This window comes from Nyctereutes procyonoides, unplaced genomic scaffold (genome assembly GCF_905146905.1).
Source record: "Nyctereutes procyonoides isolate TBG_1078 unplaced genomic scaffold, NYPRO_anot_genome, whole genome shotgun sequence".
Lineage (NCBI taxonomy): Eukaryota > Metazoa > Chordata > Mammalia > Carnivora > Canidae > Nyctereutes > Nyctereutes procyonoides.
In genome coordinates, this window is record NW_026575051.1 from 48946167 (window position 1) to 48963735 (window position 17569).

A 17569-nucleotide genomic window follows, 5' to 3' on the forward strand; every position below is an offset into this window, starting at 1 on the left:
CTGAGTCTTAACTTCGCTCTTCCATAATACATGGCCCAGGTTAGGCCATTCTTCTGGCTCGGAATACAATCAAGAAGAGGCAAAAAAGAAGAAGAACAAGAGGGATGAAAGAAAGAAGAAAAACAATGACAGAGAAGAGCAGTAAATAACAGAAAATGGTAACTGGTGGGAACAATGTCTCCTCTCAACCTGGGGACTATAGGATAGGGGGAATCTTTTAATTACCTCATCCATTCCTGGTCCTGTTTCTTCAGTTTTACTGTCTTCTTCCTCCTCCTCTTCTTCCTCCTCCTCATCATCATCACCCCAAAGCCTCTCATCTAGTTTATCAGCTTCCTCACCGTTCAGATCGCCCATCTGTTTATCCAGGTCTCCACCATCACTATCTGATTTCCCATCATCCTCTTCTGAAAGGGAAGACAGCTTAGTAAGGTAAATCCCCAAACTGGTCCATGTGTGCAGAACAGGGATGGATACACTACCTGGCAAGTGCCCCACCTGAGATTTATTGCTTGCATTTACAGGACTTTGTAGGGGCAGATGCCTTTAGACCTACTGAAGTAGTCCTACTGTGTTTTGCAAACTATTTGAAGGAAAAAAGAAGTCGTAATACGTGATATTAACAAACAGAAGGTGGTAGAATAGCTGTCAGTGTGTCTACTTCTGGTGCTAGGGGGAATATTCATTATGAGACTCAGCAACTTCACTGGGTTTTGGTTTCTTATCTGTGAAATGAAAGATTTAAACTATATAATTTCCAAGGTTCCTCCCCATTTCTAACACATTATATATACACTTCTATTTCATCCAACAATCTAAAATCATGTGTCTAATTCAATCGAACTTTCTTACCATTGTTTTTGCTCAAGGTCTACTGTGATAAAGGTTATATTCTTTAAAAAAAATTTTTTTTTTAAAGTATTTATTCACAAGAGACACAGAGAGAGGCAGCGACATAGGTAGAGGGAGAAGCTCCCTGTTGGAAGCCTGATGCAGGACTCAATCCCAGGACCCCTGGATCATGACAGAGCCAAAGGCAGACACTCAACCACTGAGCCACCCGGGTACCCCTAAAGGTTATATTCTTATGTTTCTTAGGCGAGTGTATACTTTTCTACTCTAAGGTCAACTCTCATTTCTGCAATACCTTCACTTACAATAAGACATGATATCTCAAATTACACTATGGTCAGAAATTTAGGGCAATTGCTGAATTATGGTACAAACCTGTGACAAGTGATAATGTGCTATTAAGAAATCACATTCTCAAATAATTGATAATGATAGGGGAATGTTCATATGTTAAATGAAAAAAGCAAACTGACTATAAAGGACCCTGGGTGGCTCATACGGTTAAACATCTAACTCCTGGTTTCTGGCTCAGGTCATGATCTCAGGGTTGTGGGATCAAGGCTCACATCAGGCTCCACGCTGGACATGGAGCCTGCTTAAGATTCTCTCTCCCTCTCTCTTTGCCCATTCCCCCAGCTCTCTCTCTCCCTATAAAAGGAAAAAAAAATAAAAAAAAGACTACAGAACTACTTATGGTCTCTGTGTGTATACATATATACACACACAATAAATGGAAAGAAATAAAAATTTATTAAGTGGTTTGAGTGGTAAGTCTAAGGGCTACCTATTCACTCCTGCACTCTCGTTCCAAATCATCTGTAACAAATGCCTACTACTTTTTTTTTAAATTGTTTAAAGAAACTTCCCTGACCAATTTACTTTTGAGCTGAGAGTCAAGCTCTGTTAGGGATATCTCTTCTTGTTCTTTCAGGCTTCCCTGAAGGGGAAGTCATTATGTCTAGCACAGGAGGCAGCCAAAATACCAATGTCTTGAGTTTACGGAGATGAATCTCCAAAACGGACTATAGACTTCTGCCTCAGTGAAGACAGTGAAGAAACATACATATGCTAATGTTTTCATTTCCAGTTATGCAGAGTAATAAACTTGTTCCAAAAAATTATAATAGGCTCCTTATTGAGAACATGTAATTTCCTAGATAAACTATTTTTTAAAAACAAGAATGAAGTAACAACCACAAACCTTGTTCTTCAAGTTCCCCACCATGCATTTTCCCATCAAAGTCTTCTGACATCTCAATGGCATTATCCTCGCCCTTAATGTCTGATTTTGAGTTAGGATCCTCTTTATCCTTTTCTTGACCTTTCTGAAATGTATCTTCTGCCTATATAAAAAAAGCATTATAGAAAACATAAACACCGTCACTTTGCTGTTGTTTATTCAGCTCTAAATAGAACATAAATATATAAGCCACCATTAATGATATAAAGTTATCTCTAGGGAGAGGAAAAATAAGAGAACCAATGGGGATATAACCACACACAATTTCTGGTTTGCTTTAGTAGGTCTGTAATTTCTAGTTTTATTGCATTGGGATTAGAGAATATAGAATTTTGTTGAAGTTTTCTTCTTGTGAATTGTTAAAAAAAAAAAGCAATTCCAGACATATTCAAAAAGAATATGCATTCTTAAAAAAAATAACTTCTTAAGAATAAGAAGGATAAAAAATTCAATCTTATTATAATGTCCACATCTTCAATATTTTTATCATTTTGGTCTCAGATAGTAACTGAATGTAATTTTTGTTCACTTTTCCTTAAACTATATACATTCCTATATACTCTAGGTGTTATTTGTGGCAGAAGATTCATGATTGTTCTCTTATTATGGTTGAATTTTATTTTTTTTCAAACTATGGTTGGATTTTAAAATGCTTTTTAAAAATACAAACACAATAAAATCCCATTAAAAGAACTGTAAGCAAAACAGAAAGAGTAAGTTTCCCATGGAACCACCGTCCTGCAAAAATCTCAAAGAAATTAGTATCAGTGACATTCTGGTACATCTTTATATCCATGAATACACCTAGGTGATCTGTATCAGTACACACCCCCCACATCTTTATAAACAAAAAGGGATCACTGCTTTACTAACTGCTTTGCAATCTGCTTTTCATTTCTTTTTTAAAAAATTTTTTATTTTTAAGTAATCTCTACCATTCAACATGAGGCTCAAGCTCATGACCCCGAGATCAAGCATTGCATGCTCTATTGACTGAGCCAGCCAGGAACCCGGTTTTTCTAATTTAAAAAATAAAGATATTTTCAGATAGATAGATTTCCATCTTGATACATATAAATCTATCTCATTCTGTCTAATTAGCTTAAAGCACTGTTCTGCATGGATGGTGTCATAATTTTTTTTTGATGGTGTATAATTTAAACAATTCCCTCCTGATAAGTATTTGGAATTTTTTTCACAATTTTCACCATTATAATGTTATAGGGAACATCCTTGTACAAAAAAACCTCCTTCATATACCTATTTATCTTTAATATTAACATTTCTCTCAGAAAACATGGAATTCCTAGGTCAAAGAATACATACAATTAAAATTTATGAAATATTGCCAAATTGTTCTGATAGCTTTTATCCCACATCATGTTTTTTTGCACAGGATTGCACTTTTCTATTAAGTTTGTGATTTTTTTTTTTTGCTTTAATTTTGTTTCCATGAAAAAAGTAACGTTGACGAAGAAATTAAAGAAATACAGAAAAGCCAAATAAAAAAATGTATGTGTATTAAACAGAGCTCTACCATCAACACTAGCTTAACTCTTTTCGTTTTTCTTTCCAGTTTTCAAAGGATAAGTTTGAATTGATTTCCTTCTTTATTTTTAATAGCTACAACCATAGCTTATTTTTTTTTTTTACAACCATAGCTTAAATAAAAATGTGTGGTCTGCTTTAGATTTAGAATATAGGAGCTAAAAAAAAAATTCCATTATTTCTTCAAGTCACAGTTGGTAAATCTGTATGACTAATAATAGTATGCTTAAAAAAAAAGAAAAATCACTCCCAAATAAGACAGGCATTTAAAAAAAGCAACACAGGAATCTTAGCCCAAAACACCTATTTCAAAAACATTCTTGATTCCAACTAAAACAGGATATAAATTAAGATTTTTCAACAGGTCTTAAAGATATGCAATAGAATCTGTTAATAATAAACACTGGTATTATTTAATGCACGTTACTTAAAATAGCCAAGTTTTTTTATCCTTAAATGAGTCACTACCAAAAATACTCTAGAATATCATCAGCAAAGATCTCTCCATTTAAAATAAAAAATTTTAGATTACTTCCTTGTCAAATTATAGCCATAACTAATGACTGAGCTACAAAGATCCCTTCTGTAGTTTTTTGGCTTTTTATTTATCTCCACTCTCTAAAGCTTTAGTATTCTTAGGGCTCCACAAACCAGAGTTCGAAAATCATTAACCTAGTAAAAAACATTCATGTATAAAACTTAATATTGAGAAGAAAATAAAAAGGGAGTTTCTGAAAACTGTATGTATATTTTGGGCATGCGATAACGTACCTGTTCTTCATTTTCTATCTGGTCACTCACATCTTTCATGCCCTCGCCTTCCCCAATTCCACCCCCCTCATAGTCATGGAATTCAGTTGCTCCTTCTCCTGCTGAATCTTCCATGAATTCTTTAGGCAGGCAAAATCCCTTAAAAACAAGAGTGAATAATTAGGTACAAAAGCAATAAAAGAAAAATAATTTTTGACCTTTTCTCTCAGTATTTTCAATCTGATGGAAATTCATACAGTAGACATGGCATTTCCTTCTTCCTTGGTGATAACAGTCATTATGCTGTTCAAAGCTGGACATTAGATTTAACATATAAGGTTTTGACTTTGTAGAGGTCTTTCTGATATGTAGTAATCCTAACTGGCAAGACAAAAATCTGAATCAATTATACTAGGACAACATTTTAGGACCAAGTCACTCAGCAAGAGTATAACCTCTCAAGTGTCTAAATCCCAAAGGGATAATTCATTCTTCTTTATTTACTTCTCAAATTAGTAAAGCCAGAGAGCAGCCTGGGTGGCTCAGCAGTTTAGCACCACCTTCAGCTCAGGGCATGATCCTGGATAACTGGGATCGAGTCTCATGTCAGGCTCCCTGCATGGAGCCTGCTTCTCCCTCTGCCTGTGTCTCTGCCCCCCCCCCCTCTGTCTCTCATGAATAAATAAATAAAATCTTAACAAAAAAAAGAAAAAAGAGAAATTAGTAAGTCAGAGAAGAAAGAGAGGAGGGCAAGAAGACCTATAACCCTGGAGGTACAGCAACTTGAAGCAGATGCCACAGTGGGAAATTTCATTTTTACTTCAAAAATTGAAGAAAATTTGGTGTGATGCTCAAATAAAATGTTAATTTTAATATAAAAAAACATGCCTCCCCCTCAACTCTTAAGGTAGAACTGTCACTCTTAATGTATGTGCCATGTTTTCTGCCAAGGCATCTGGCATGTCATGGGTTCTAGAGTCAAGAACAAGGTCAAAGAAAAGACTCATGAAGTGTTAACAAAACAGTATTTAGTGTTGGAAAATATTTTGGAAAGGAAAATCAACTACTAGCATATGGGACAAAAATGAACAGAAAAACAAGTATAAGAGAAGAGTAGTTCTCAATCACAAATTTTATCAGACAAGCTATCAAGTTATTTGTCCATCTTAGGATGGAAAAGTACTAAGAAATCAGCTGCCAACTAACACAGAATCAAGAGCCCCAAACCAGTTGCCAACTGTGTCACCAAAAGCTTTCCATGGATTGTTATAATTATGACCTAGATCTTAGCACTGAGTCTAACCTACTTTGTTTCCCTCAGGACTATTCAGAAAGGATATGAATATAATTTGGATACATAAAAACTTAAAGTAAAGGCAAAATAACTTTTAGGACATGTATTCCTGGAATATTGATTGAAAAATATGTTTTGGTTAACTTAACTAATTTTCCCATTGGGCTACATTATTTTAAAATAGGTTTAGATATAGACAGAATACAACCATACAGGAGAAGACTCAGATGTCCTTCTGCAGGAGCATCACTACAGTAGCTACCTCTAGAACAGCCAAGGGCTCCCAACACTTTTGCTTATATCAGAACCCCCACACCCCACCGAAGCACAGGCCAAATTCATTCTAGAACCTGTCAGACCAGAGCAACAGCACAAGTGGACTAACACAGCTAACTCAAATCTCCGGGCACCCTCACTATACACTGTCCTGCCACTGTCTTTTGCATGCAGTCTATCTTCCAAAGAGTGATGGGGAAAAAAAACAAAAACAAACAAACAAAAAAAACAGAGTGATGGGATGTGAGATTGGCTCAGTGCCCATTGGAGAGAGGGAGCAAATAGGACTAACTCATTTATTACTAAACAAATACAAATATTTATCCTCTAGATATGCTTGCTGCATGGGCTTGCCTCCCATTTTTAAACCCTTTCTAGTATTCCAGATACTCAGAACTAAGAACTCTTGACTATTTATAAGAAGGCTAGACCCAATCTTCAGTCTGTAAATTCCTATCTTTCTCAAGTGATTCTCGCCTGTATTGTACCTGGATTTGGAAAAAATCTTAGAATACTAAGGAAATAAAAACAAAACAAAGTATATATTCAGTTAAATGTAGTTCTCACAAAAATGGTAAGGAATGTAGGCAGATCTCACTTTACAAATGAGGAGACTGAGGCTCACGACAGCCCCTGGAGTCTAGGGAATTCATCAGTGGGGGACCTGCAGGTTCCAAGACCTTAATGGAAACAGGCTTAGCAAAAGGGTGTTGGATAAAGCCCTGAAAAATCCACAGGGAGAACAAATCACCTATTTGTGAAGGTTCAAAAAAACCAACTTGGGAACCCAAGCACTAATGGGTATGGAGGATGATGGACAGTCCTTACCTCCTGGGCCAACTCTGTAAAGACCTGGGCAAGCACAGAGAGCAGCTTTGCAGTGCTACGGTGAGTTGCCAGAGACACCGTCAGGAAGAAGAGGACAAGGTCTGAGTATCTGGAGAGCATGGGCACCAGACGCACCAACACGCAGCAGGACTGGCTGAAGAACTGTGGGCAAACGATCACAAGGCCTGTTCACACTAGTAACCAGTACCAGGTTTTCTCTGGGGTAATAATAATGTTCTATAACTAGACAGCAACAATAATTGCACAACACTGAACCTACTAAATGCCACTAATGGTAAGTTTTATGTATATTTTCTCTTATACACACACACACCCCTATGCTCACTGATATTTCCTCCTTGTTCACACAAACCTTCACAAAAGTACATTTTAAATTCTGTCACTTAAGTTTCACTTAGTTAACAAGGTTTTTCGTTTTTGCTTTTAAATAAGACGTTTACATACAAATTCTATTTGGAATCAAAGTTAGCACTGGAAGCAATACTAGAGACTTATGATATCCTACAAAATAAATTGCTTCTCTGGACTTTTATGGACACAGCAACTTCCCCCTCTGCTGGTTTGTTATGAAGGGAAAGGTATTTGCAGGGTGTGGCCATTCAGCCTTAGAGGACAGCAGTAGCATCCACATTAAGATCAAATACCCAGGAGTATGTGGTTGAGTATGAAAGAATCCCAAGAAAATAGAGAACTCTGGATTGCTGGCATTTTTTGCGTCTGTGCATCTTACAACTATAACCCTTAGCTAGCAAGCCCTAAGGATTACAAAGTTTGTCAGTGATGTTTACATGCATAAAGAAATCAAACTTAGTGATTTTTTTTTTTTTTTTTTTTTTTTTTTTTTTTTTTTTTTGCCACAAAGGCCTGCTTTGGGACCAACCACTTGGAGCAAAGTGAGACCCACTCTGCCTTTGCTCAGCCCACTCTAGATAGCAAGAAGTCTATATTACCGTGTGCTTTGATGCTATGCCATCCTCGCCATATGATTTCAGCCTCTCCAACAGCTCAGAGACAGCGGAAATTATTTTCTGAACATGCAGAGCGCTCACATCGGCCCGTAAGTCATCCTCTAAGAGTTTTGTTAGATGTCCTGTCTGCAATCTCTCAAAGCCTGCTGCCTCTTTCATTCACAGAAAAGGAAGACATGATGAATAATACAAAATACTCTTTTCATCTCCATTCATCCAGTCATCATTCCTAACATCTGTCCTTAAATATTTAGCCACAAAAATAAATTTAAAAATTAAATAAAATATAAAAATCGTTTTTGCCTGATTTCAGACATACCATCCTCTTCTTGTGGTCTTGTTTGGTCAGCGTTCTCCTCTGTCTTTTTACTGTTTCTTTCTGCTAAATTCTGGATGGCACAAAGGATGGCCCTGATGGCAGTTTCCACTTGCTCTGAAAAATCTTCCACAAACCCTTCCTCCAACATTTGGTTTCCTAGTAAGTAACATGGTGCAAAACAAAAAAACCCCAATCATTTGCTTCAATGTCTCTGGAAATAATTAACAATTCTCACTTGTTACTTTTTACAAACGGCTACCTATCAAGTACCTACTATGGATGAGCCACCGTGTCAAACTGCTGAAACAAAGGTGAATGAGACTTATTCCTTATCTAGATAAAACCTACAAGAGTTTACCATCTTTTATTGAATGCTTTCCTGGAAGAATGCCAAAAATATGAAGATAGTTATGATGGTGCATATAAACACCAACTTAGTTATCAGCCCTCAACTTTCCAGTGTAAGAGAGAATGGTTTGTAACAGCGAGTGAGCCTGTGCCACCTCCCTACATATGTGCTACAAAGTGACATCATCAATTCAGAGGCAAGATACTCAAAGAAAAGAGGCAGCAATAGTTAAAAGCTGTGAGTTCCAACCATACCTGTCTGTCTTAGAAACCTGGATAGATATGTCTGGAACAAAACATAATGTGTTTTTAGGATAGGCTGGACTTAAATCTGTAAGACATCACTCCTACCCTGGGCTTTGACTCCCTTGTTGAAGGACAGTCCTTACCGCCTTGGCTGCCTAAAGCAAGTAGATGTGTCTTCCAGGTAGTAAAGTCATCTGTGGCTTTATTGATTTCTCCTCTTAAATATTCCAGGCTCTCAACTAATGCCATTTGTTGATCTGTTTGCTCAACCTCCATCCCTGGAATAATGAACAAGGACTCTAGGCCTTGCAAATGAACTGACATCTGGGATAGGCAACTCAGCCCAGAAGAGCAAACTTCAAAATCTTTCCTGCAACAAGAGAAATGCCACAACGTTGAGAGGAAGGGGCTACCGTACACACACACACACCTCCCTCCAACCACTAAAATTTAAGCAGGGGAAAATTCACTCCATTTCAAGATTAATAGTGAGATATATGCCACAAAGCACCATGAAAGCCCACAGAAAAACAGAGAATTAAAGCAAAATCCCTTTCATCACTTGCTCTCATTACTAAACCTTGATCAAGTACCTGAGCATAGAGAGGGACAGTAAAGACATAGGCACACTCACCAAGAATGAAAGAGAGTCTCACAGGATAGCTGCCTGATTTTGTCCACATCAGCTTTTACTGTTTTAATAGTTTTCAGCATCTCTGTTAATCTTGCAGTTGACTGTTGCCAAACTTGGTCCTGTTTACGCATCAAGCAACCAGAGGGCAGCTGATTTCGAGGTACTGGGGATGGATGACTCAGTTCTGATGGAACGAGGTCCTGTACTGCTCTGGAAAACCGTCCCTCGGTGAGGTCTGGTCCTTCTGGGTAGGCAGCAGAAGGCTGACCCTGTGCTTGGGCATCACCTCGGCCTGGAGTTGGCCCTGCACTGGGGCAGCACTGGAGGAGCCAGGAGAGCTGCTCCAGAAGGATCTGGCTCTGCATGGCTAGGTGCTGCAGCCTTTCTGTCCACTGCTGCACACCACCCTGAGGAGGGAAGGCCACTGGGTACACCAATGGGCCAGTCAGCCTGCTATGAATCTCCTGCACACAGCCAAGGAGGTTCCTGTGCCGAGAAACCAACAGGGAAAACACATGGCACCTTAAACTGTGTCACCATGTTGTTTTAAACAGGAAATTCATTTATTTCTAAACAAAGTATGGGCTTTTTCACATAATCAAGAAGACAGGATCCCCCGCAGATAAGAAGTCTGTTAAATGCCTTTTAATACACTTAATTAAACACATCCTTCTGAAGACTGAAAGGAGGCTCTTCAGTCTTTCACAAGTATCAAAACTCACTGCTTATCTATTCCCTTACAGCTTATCACACCCAACATAGTCACACCACTGCAGTGATTTCAACCATTATTTAAGAAAAAGAAAATCCAGTAATTGTAGTATACTTTGTTAGATAAACCCTTATAAGTAAAGAAGAAAACAGCTGTAGCCAAAGTGTGTATATAGTCTGGAAATACTACCTTTCAGCCAACAATCCACTCAACAAATGGATGACAGCCTTCCTAACTGTCCTCATTTTTTAAATATCTATTTCCAATGAGAAGCATCTGTGTATGGCTCAGTAAATTGCAACTCTGTGATCCAAAAAGCCTAATGAATGGAAACAATCACAAATCTGATCTGTGTTCAGAGACAGATACTCCAATACCATAAACACAATCCTGTCACACAGCCAGATAGACTGTCAACCACAAACCCCCTCAATCCAGACCTGGGTGTACTTCAGCCCGGAACTCCTCCTCCAGGGCCCATTCTCCCAAGAGGTGGTACCAGAACCACAGAGCAGAAGCAGATAACCAAGAGAAAGGGACAGAGCCAAGAGAAACCCCACCTACATCTCTGAGCCTCAAATTTCATTTCACGTGAGAGCTGACTCGCACAATTCTTCCTAATTCATGCCACAAATCCTACTAACTAGTTAGCAAATACCTGAGGAGGATCCACTGCTCAGTCAGCGTGGTCAGGGAGCGCCGCTGTCGAATAAGCATCTTCATCAAATGTGCCGAGAACCCTTTGCACCGCTCAACGTTGCTCATGCCCAACTCCTGACAGGGGGAGAAGGAAGCATGCCAAGGGTGCCGCTGGCAAACACCACCACCTATGCAGGTGTCATTAGAGAGCTGGTTCATCTAATCCTCTCTGGGCAAGTGCCCCTTGCATAGATAAGCTTTGGATATAGACTGCAGTCTAGAAGCAACGCATTCATCTTTTTGAGCAGTGCTTTTCAAATTATGCGTCCAGATGTTCCATGAATAGGAACTAGACTTAACATCAAAATTAGTAGTCTTTTCTCAATTCACAAAGAGAAAAAAATACAAGATGGCATTCTCACTTGAAGCTTTTTTGACTTAACTTTTCTTAAGCATTGGGTCTTGCTGGCAAATGTAAGTAACAGAATTTATGATAAAATGCTCCATGATTAAACACAAAATTGGCCAAACCTGATTTATATTAAGTTTAATGATGTTCTACAAAAAACTCAGTCACTTTCGGTAATGTACTCTGATCGCTTAACAAGACTTGAGAATGCTACCCTAGGGGCACAACAGGAGCTTTCTTTGCGTTTCTGCAAAATCTCTGGGGTTCTGTCACCTACCTTGACAGGAGCTGCTAAGGCTGCACTAAGTCTGGCGTGCCGTGCAAGAGAGCGAAAGAAGTATTTCTGGCATCCATCCCATGAAGATGAGATTTCTGTAAGCAGTCTAGAAAAGAAATCAACATGATTTACTTAAATAAAACCACTATTTCCCAGCGCAGATCCTGAAGACACAGAGATTGAGATTGTTTAATCACAACTCAAAGTCAAGTGTGTGAATAAATTTATTTCTGTGCGGTCTCATTCAGTCTCAGGTACTTGTCAGCCCTTTATGTGAAAAATGTGTTATATACTCAGCACTGGAGGGATAGTAGGGAAATAAATTATGATGACAATATAGTTTCCTTAATGAAAACTTTGTAACTATCTTAGGAGTGGAAGCTATGGGTCATAAATTCTGATGCCTACAGGGGCCAAGCAGATAATATAAATGATTAAGGACAGCCAAGCATAAAATGATACATGCCAATGACAACTGACTTCAATGTAGAATATGCAAAAGGTATTGTTGAAGACCACAATGATATGAAGAGCATATGTCCTGTCAAAAGGAGGGAGCTACAGTTTTAACTTTTGACTACATGGAAAAGTGAACCCACTTGGCCAAATCTTCCTGAAAAACTGAAATCCAGAATATTTATGTAAAATTTCTACTTTTGGGGTGACTGCCAGGCTCAAGTAGAAGAACATGTAACTCTTGATCTCAAGGTTATGAGTTTGAGCCCCTCGTTGGGTGTAGAGATTGCTTAAAAAGACTTAAAAAATAATTTCTATTTTTTACAATGTTGTGTTGAATTAAAATTTAAAGCATTGAGAGGACCATTGGCAAACAAAATACAAATGTATGCATACCCAGGTGAGCAAATCATCATTTACAACCACCTCTGCCATAGTTATGAACACAGTTCTGTCTCAAAAGGTTCTCAAATTCAAGAATATATTAGAAATTATAAAGAATTTATGTACAGGGAACAGCTACAAATGTGGCCATTCTCTCGTGGATTTTCACCTGTGAATTGAAATCAAGTGAAGAGACCTTAGGAAAATCAAAGGACCAAAAATATAATGGGAGAGGTGAATACAAGGAGGAAAGGAAAAGATACTTTTAAAAAAGTGTGTGTGTGTGTGGGGGGGTACTAGCTGGCTCCATCAATAGAGCATACAACTCTTGATCTCAGGGTCAAGAGTTCAAACCCCATGTTGGGTGTTAGATGGAGGCAGGGAGGGAAGGAGGAAGAAAGGAAGAAAAGAAAAAGAAGAAAAGGAAAAGGAAAAGGAATGAACTTTTATTTAACGAATGCTTACCACAAGCCAGATCCTAAGCCAGGCACTTTTCTAAATGTTATCTGTACACCAACACTAGGAGAGAGATATTCTATACCCATTTTGGCAAATAAGGACATGGAGGCTTAAATAACTTGCTCCGTTTATAATTTAAAAAACAAACCTAGAATCAGCTTCCTGAGTGCTGACTATAGACAACGCGCTCCGGATATCTAATGGGTGAAGATAAAGCATCTCTTGAGGGTTTTTTGAACGGGCCCAGGCAAGACCTTTGCGATATGACAAACCTGGGAAATAAATATCATGTGTTTAAGAAACTCAGAAGAGAATGTGCCATGCCTCATCCCATCCCACCATCATTGCTACTCAAAATAAAGTCCTTGGAACAGCACAACCCAGTAGCTTCTTAAAAAAAAAACAGGCTCTCAGGCCCTGCCCTGCACCTGAACAGAACTACTACACTTAACGAGATTCCTCAAGTCATTTGTACATGCACTAAAGTTTGAGATATGTTGCTCTCTAAGTTATGTTGAAAGGGTGGGTGCCATACAACATATGGTGATGAAAATAAAGCATGGTTTTTGAGAAACTTCATTACAAAACTGTGAAAATATTTGGAAATCACAAATGGCTCATCAGAGGAATTTCATATGTATGACTGTACTCTCAGAATGGCATTTCAAAATCTTGCCTACATACCTTCTGTTTCCCACCATCAACCGTCTCTAGAAATTTCCCCTAAATCACTCACGTTGTTTCCCCCGCTAATAGCTGACCATCATTCTCCATCAGGTTTCAAGCAATAATCTTACCAGTTTTTGCAAGGTGTTGAAAGAGGTCTGCTAAAGCTCGCTGCTTCCGCAGAAGAATGTGCTTGGCTTCTGATCGTTGCTTCTCCTTCTCTGCAGAGGGCTCCACCTTTAAGCTCTGTAGTTCACCTACAGAGGAAATCACTTCACCTGAGGAGATAATGAGGCAATACTGAAATCACAAGGGCTTAGTCATGTGTTAAAACCAATACTCAAGATTCAGTACATTATAGAAAATAAGAACCAGGTGAGGTTCATATTTAAGGCTCTGACAAGTAGCATAGTCCCTAGCACTTAGTAAATTCTAAACTAAAGGAATAGAATGCATGACTATTCCATGACTAACGCATGGAAATAGAAAATGAAAAATTACGGATTTTATCTCAACAAACAACCCAAATAAAAGTAGTTGTTTTTTTTTTTAATCTAGGGATTTATATTCGATCGGGCAGAAAGCACTTGTTTAGCACTATGCGCAGCAATTTATAAGAATTTAAGTCATCTGAGATAAATTTCCCATAAATATGATACATACTGAGGTCCTATCCTATACCTAGTTCCTGGTAGATGTTCCTTTATACCGTACAACTCCAGAAGCACTGATTTCTAGCTGCTTGGAGAGGCTCAGAGAGGTCTCATCACTTTCTAAAGTCCATTTACTTAAAGAATGGACTAGGAGGGGGCAGCCTGGGTGGCTCAGTGGTTTAGCGCCACCTTCCGCCCAGGGCATGATCCTGGAGACCCAGGATCGAGTCCCGAGTCAGGCTCCCTGCATGGAGCCTGCTTCTCCCTCTGCCTCTGTGTGTGTGTGTCATGAATAAACAGATAAAAATCTTAAAAAAAAAAAAAAAAAAAAAAAAGAATGGAACTAAGAGATAGGACATGAACCCTGGCCAGAATGACTCCAAAAGCCCAAGTTTTCTCTCCAGCACCACACTGCCTTGCTGAATACTCACAGGTACCTGTAACATGAGGCTGCTGCCTGCCTGCCACAGGCAGTGTTATGGGTGAGCGTGACCCCCAAAATTCATGTTACCGTATCCTAACCCTAGTGCTTCAAAATGTGACTGTATTTGGAGACAAAGCCTTTAAAGAGGTAATTAAGGTAAGAGGAGGCCACATGGATGGGCTCTAATCCAACCTGACTAATGTCCTTAACAGAAGAGTAGAACATAAGAAACTATGTGAAGACAAAGAAGGAAAACAGACATCTACCAGCCAAGAAGAGGCCTCAGAAGAAACCAAACCTGCTAGTACTTTGTTTTTGTATGTTTAACCTCAAAACTGAGTGAAAATTAATTTCTCTTAAATCACCTTTGTTAAGGTAGCCCTAACAAACTTAACACGGGCCATCTAGCCTTCCAGTAGTCAGCAAATGTACTGCATACAGACACTGCAGGAGTGTTAGAGAATTCTTTATGTCACAGAGTGGGTGCCCTTTCCAGAGGATCCACATGGAACCTTCTGTTGATCCTGGTCATCAGGCTTAGGTAGGGAAGGTTATCTTGAGAATGGAGATTATTAGGCTATTCTTCTAATAAGTTTTAAAGATAAAGAGCTCCCTGAGATCAGACTGTAGCCTCACTAAAGGACCTGACACTACTGACACTACACTCACTAGGGATGAAAGGGGAGAAGGATAATGGTGAAAGGTTGCCAAGACCTCAATCTATTAAGTTCTGAAATCTGTTCCTCAGTCATTGCTGTTAAACTACAAAGCAAATCTTGACTCTCAACTTCCCTATGTGAGGACAACCAGGGAGATGAAATTGCTCCATTTTTCCACAGTGGAGAAAACAAGAAGACTGTGGATGAATCTTCTTTCATTTAAGACAACAGTTTGAGAGGTAGGGATAGCTTACAGACTCTGGGAAATCCATCTCTCCAACCAAAGAGAGCTGATATAGACAAGGCTATTGTAGAAAATGGCATAACATAGCATTAGTTTACATGAGAGGAAGACAAGATGAAAATTATGGCTCCTGCATCTGGGATCTGTTAGTTTTTAGCCCACTTGTTTATTCAATTAACTACTCAACACTATTCAAGAGATCAAAAAAGGGCATACATAACAAATTCCCACCCTCTTTGGGGACTGGGGAAAACAGAGAGCAAACCCCACCCTCTGCCCTGGCTGCTGGTACCCACCGGTGAAGTGATCGAGGCTCTCCACTAGGTGAGGCAGACGGCTTTCCTTCAGGAATGTCAGGCACATCTTCCTCATTTGTTTCATGAGCTTTGGCAGGCGACGCAGCAGTTCTCCCTCTGAAGGAAAAGGAGCACCCTGACACTGTTCTGGAATCACAGCCTGTGAGACAAGGCACAAGTTAGTCTCACTGCCAAGAACAACTGTAATAGCACTAACTTGCACATGTGCTAAATTTAAATGCTACACCCCTCCAAACACACCTGGCTCAGCAAATATTAAACTCTCTCCTCCCCATCTCTGAAGTCTCACAAAAAGCAGCATCACCAAAATGAAAAAGGCATGTGTCCTGGATATTCAAAAACCCCTCTTGCTGCTCTACATGAGATCACTGTAGAAGGAGCTCTTGTACCCCAAGCCAATGCTACCTGTGCTAGCCATAAGAAGGCTCCAGTCCTCATCTCTGAATGTAGTAACACTGCTATCTTTATGGTGCTGTGCTGCAGTGCATTTCTCAGCCACACAAATCCTACTTCTAACCATCTCTCCCCACCCTCCACTTCCTGACAATTCAATTATCAGGAACCCAGACATCCAATAAAGGGGAAAGCTTTCACCCACAAGGGCTTATTTTCTTTTTTTGTTTTTGTTTTTTTGTTTTTCCTTTAGAATCCCTGAAACTCCTGTGTTGTCATCAATAGCAAATCAAAATTTTTGGTCATCAGGACAGAAATCAGTGAGTTGATGAATATAATCAAAAGAAAGTAAACTTGGCACCCATATCATTTGTAGAGCCATATCATGGCTATATGCTCAATTTCTATTATGCTTTCTGTACTGCGAAAATACCAAGAATAGCTTGAGGACCTTCACTGCTTACTCTATGGAACCCAAGATGGGAAATACAGTAAGAAAGCCAAAGCTATTACTCTCTTGAGGTGTGCTCCTTGATCCCAGAGCTCTTTACATCTAAGGATATGATGTGAGAACATACATCCTGTAACAGATCTGCTCACCCAAGCTCTCCAGGACTATTATATTTTCTGGAATTTTGCAAGCCAACTCTTTAACTGCTAGTGCTTGAAACTGGCCACAATAAGAGAATTTATATCATGGTCATCAGCAACCACTAAAATCAACAGAGCACTGCATACAGTCACCCCCTGTGCGGCAGCTTCAGTGGCGTACTCCTCAACTGATGCTTCGAGTCTTCTGTCCCAGGTAGATGAAATCTTCACAGGTGAGCACAATACTTACTTCTCATGGGTGACCATTAAACTTTCAGCACCAGGATCAATGCTTTCTGCATTACCATGCAGCAGTGTCAGGCAGACATACAAATGCTATACTTGTCCAAAGAGCAAGATTTCAAAGGCATTCCCTTGCCTAGTTCTAGGAACACCCCCTACAGAGAAAGCATACATCTCTCCTGACTGGGCAGGAATAAGCAAACACTGTCTTATGAGATATACCTGTGCAGCTGCTGGCCGGGCCAACAGGGTCTCCCTCAGTGCCTTGTTCAGACTCTGAATGGAGGATGCCTCACTAGTGGCTGCTGGCTGTGACAAAAAGTCAGGCTGCTCCTCCTTGTGACTCTCCATCAAGGATGACCGGCAGGGTTCACTCAGGACAGCTTCAAATTTCTTCATGAACTTAAACAGGGTCCTGGCCCCAGGTAATGACAGATGAGGAGGGAAAAATGGGTGGAAAGTGAGGAAATGTAAAAGTGGCAAAACGCATACATACATAACTTAATAACCTGTACCTACTGTATACATGAACTCCTTAGATATTCAAATTGTTTTTAAATTTTTTTTTTTTTTTTATGATAGTCACAGAGAGAGAGAGAGGCAGAGAGGCAGAGACACAGGCAGAGGGAGAAGCAGGCTCCATGCACCGGGAGCCCGACATGGGACTCGATCCCAGGTCTCCAGGATCGCGCCCTGGGCCAAAGGCAGGCGCCAAACTG

The 17569-nt window shown here is 39.5% G+C and overlaps 1 protein-coding gene across 1 annotated transcript in view; it reads right to left on the minus strand.

Moving 5' to 3' along the window:
* The window catches only part of MDN1 (midasin AAA ATPase 1), a 165071-nt gene that overhangs the window by 19705 nt on the left and 127797 nt on the right, over nt 1-17569 (minus strand). The window contains 14 exon segments of the mRNA XM_055329790.1: nt 226-407; nt 2054-2195; nt 4412-4549; nt 6789-6950; nt 7760-7929; nt 8097-8252; nt 8834-9060; nt 9325-9810; nt 10695-10810; nt 11362-11467; nt 12809-12932; nt 13458-13604; nt 15603-15762; nt 17073-17265. Coding sequence (XP_055185765.1) covers nt 226-407; nt 2054-2195; nt 4412-4549; nt 6789-6950; nt 7760-7929; nt 8097-8252; nt 8834-9060; nt 9325-9810; nt 10695-10810; nt 11362-11467; nt 12809-12932; nt 13458-13604; nt 15603-15762; nt 17073-17265 — 2509 coding nt within the window.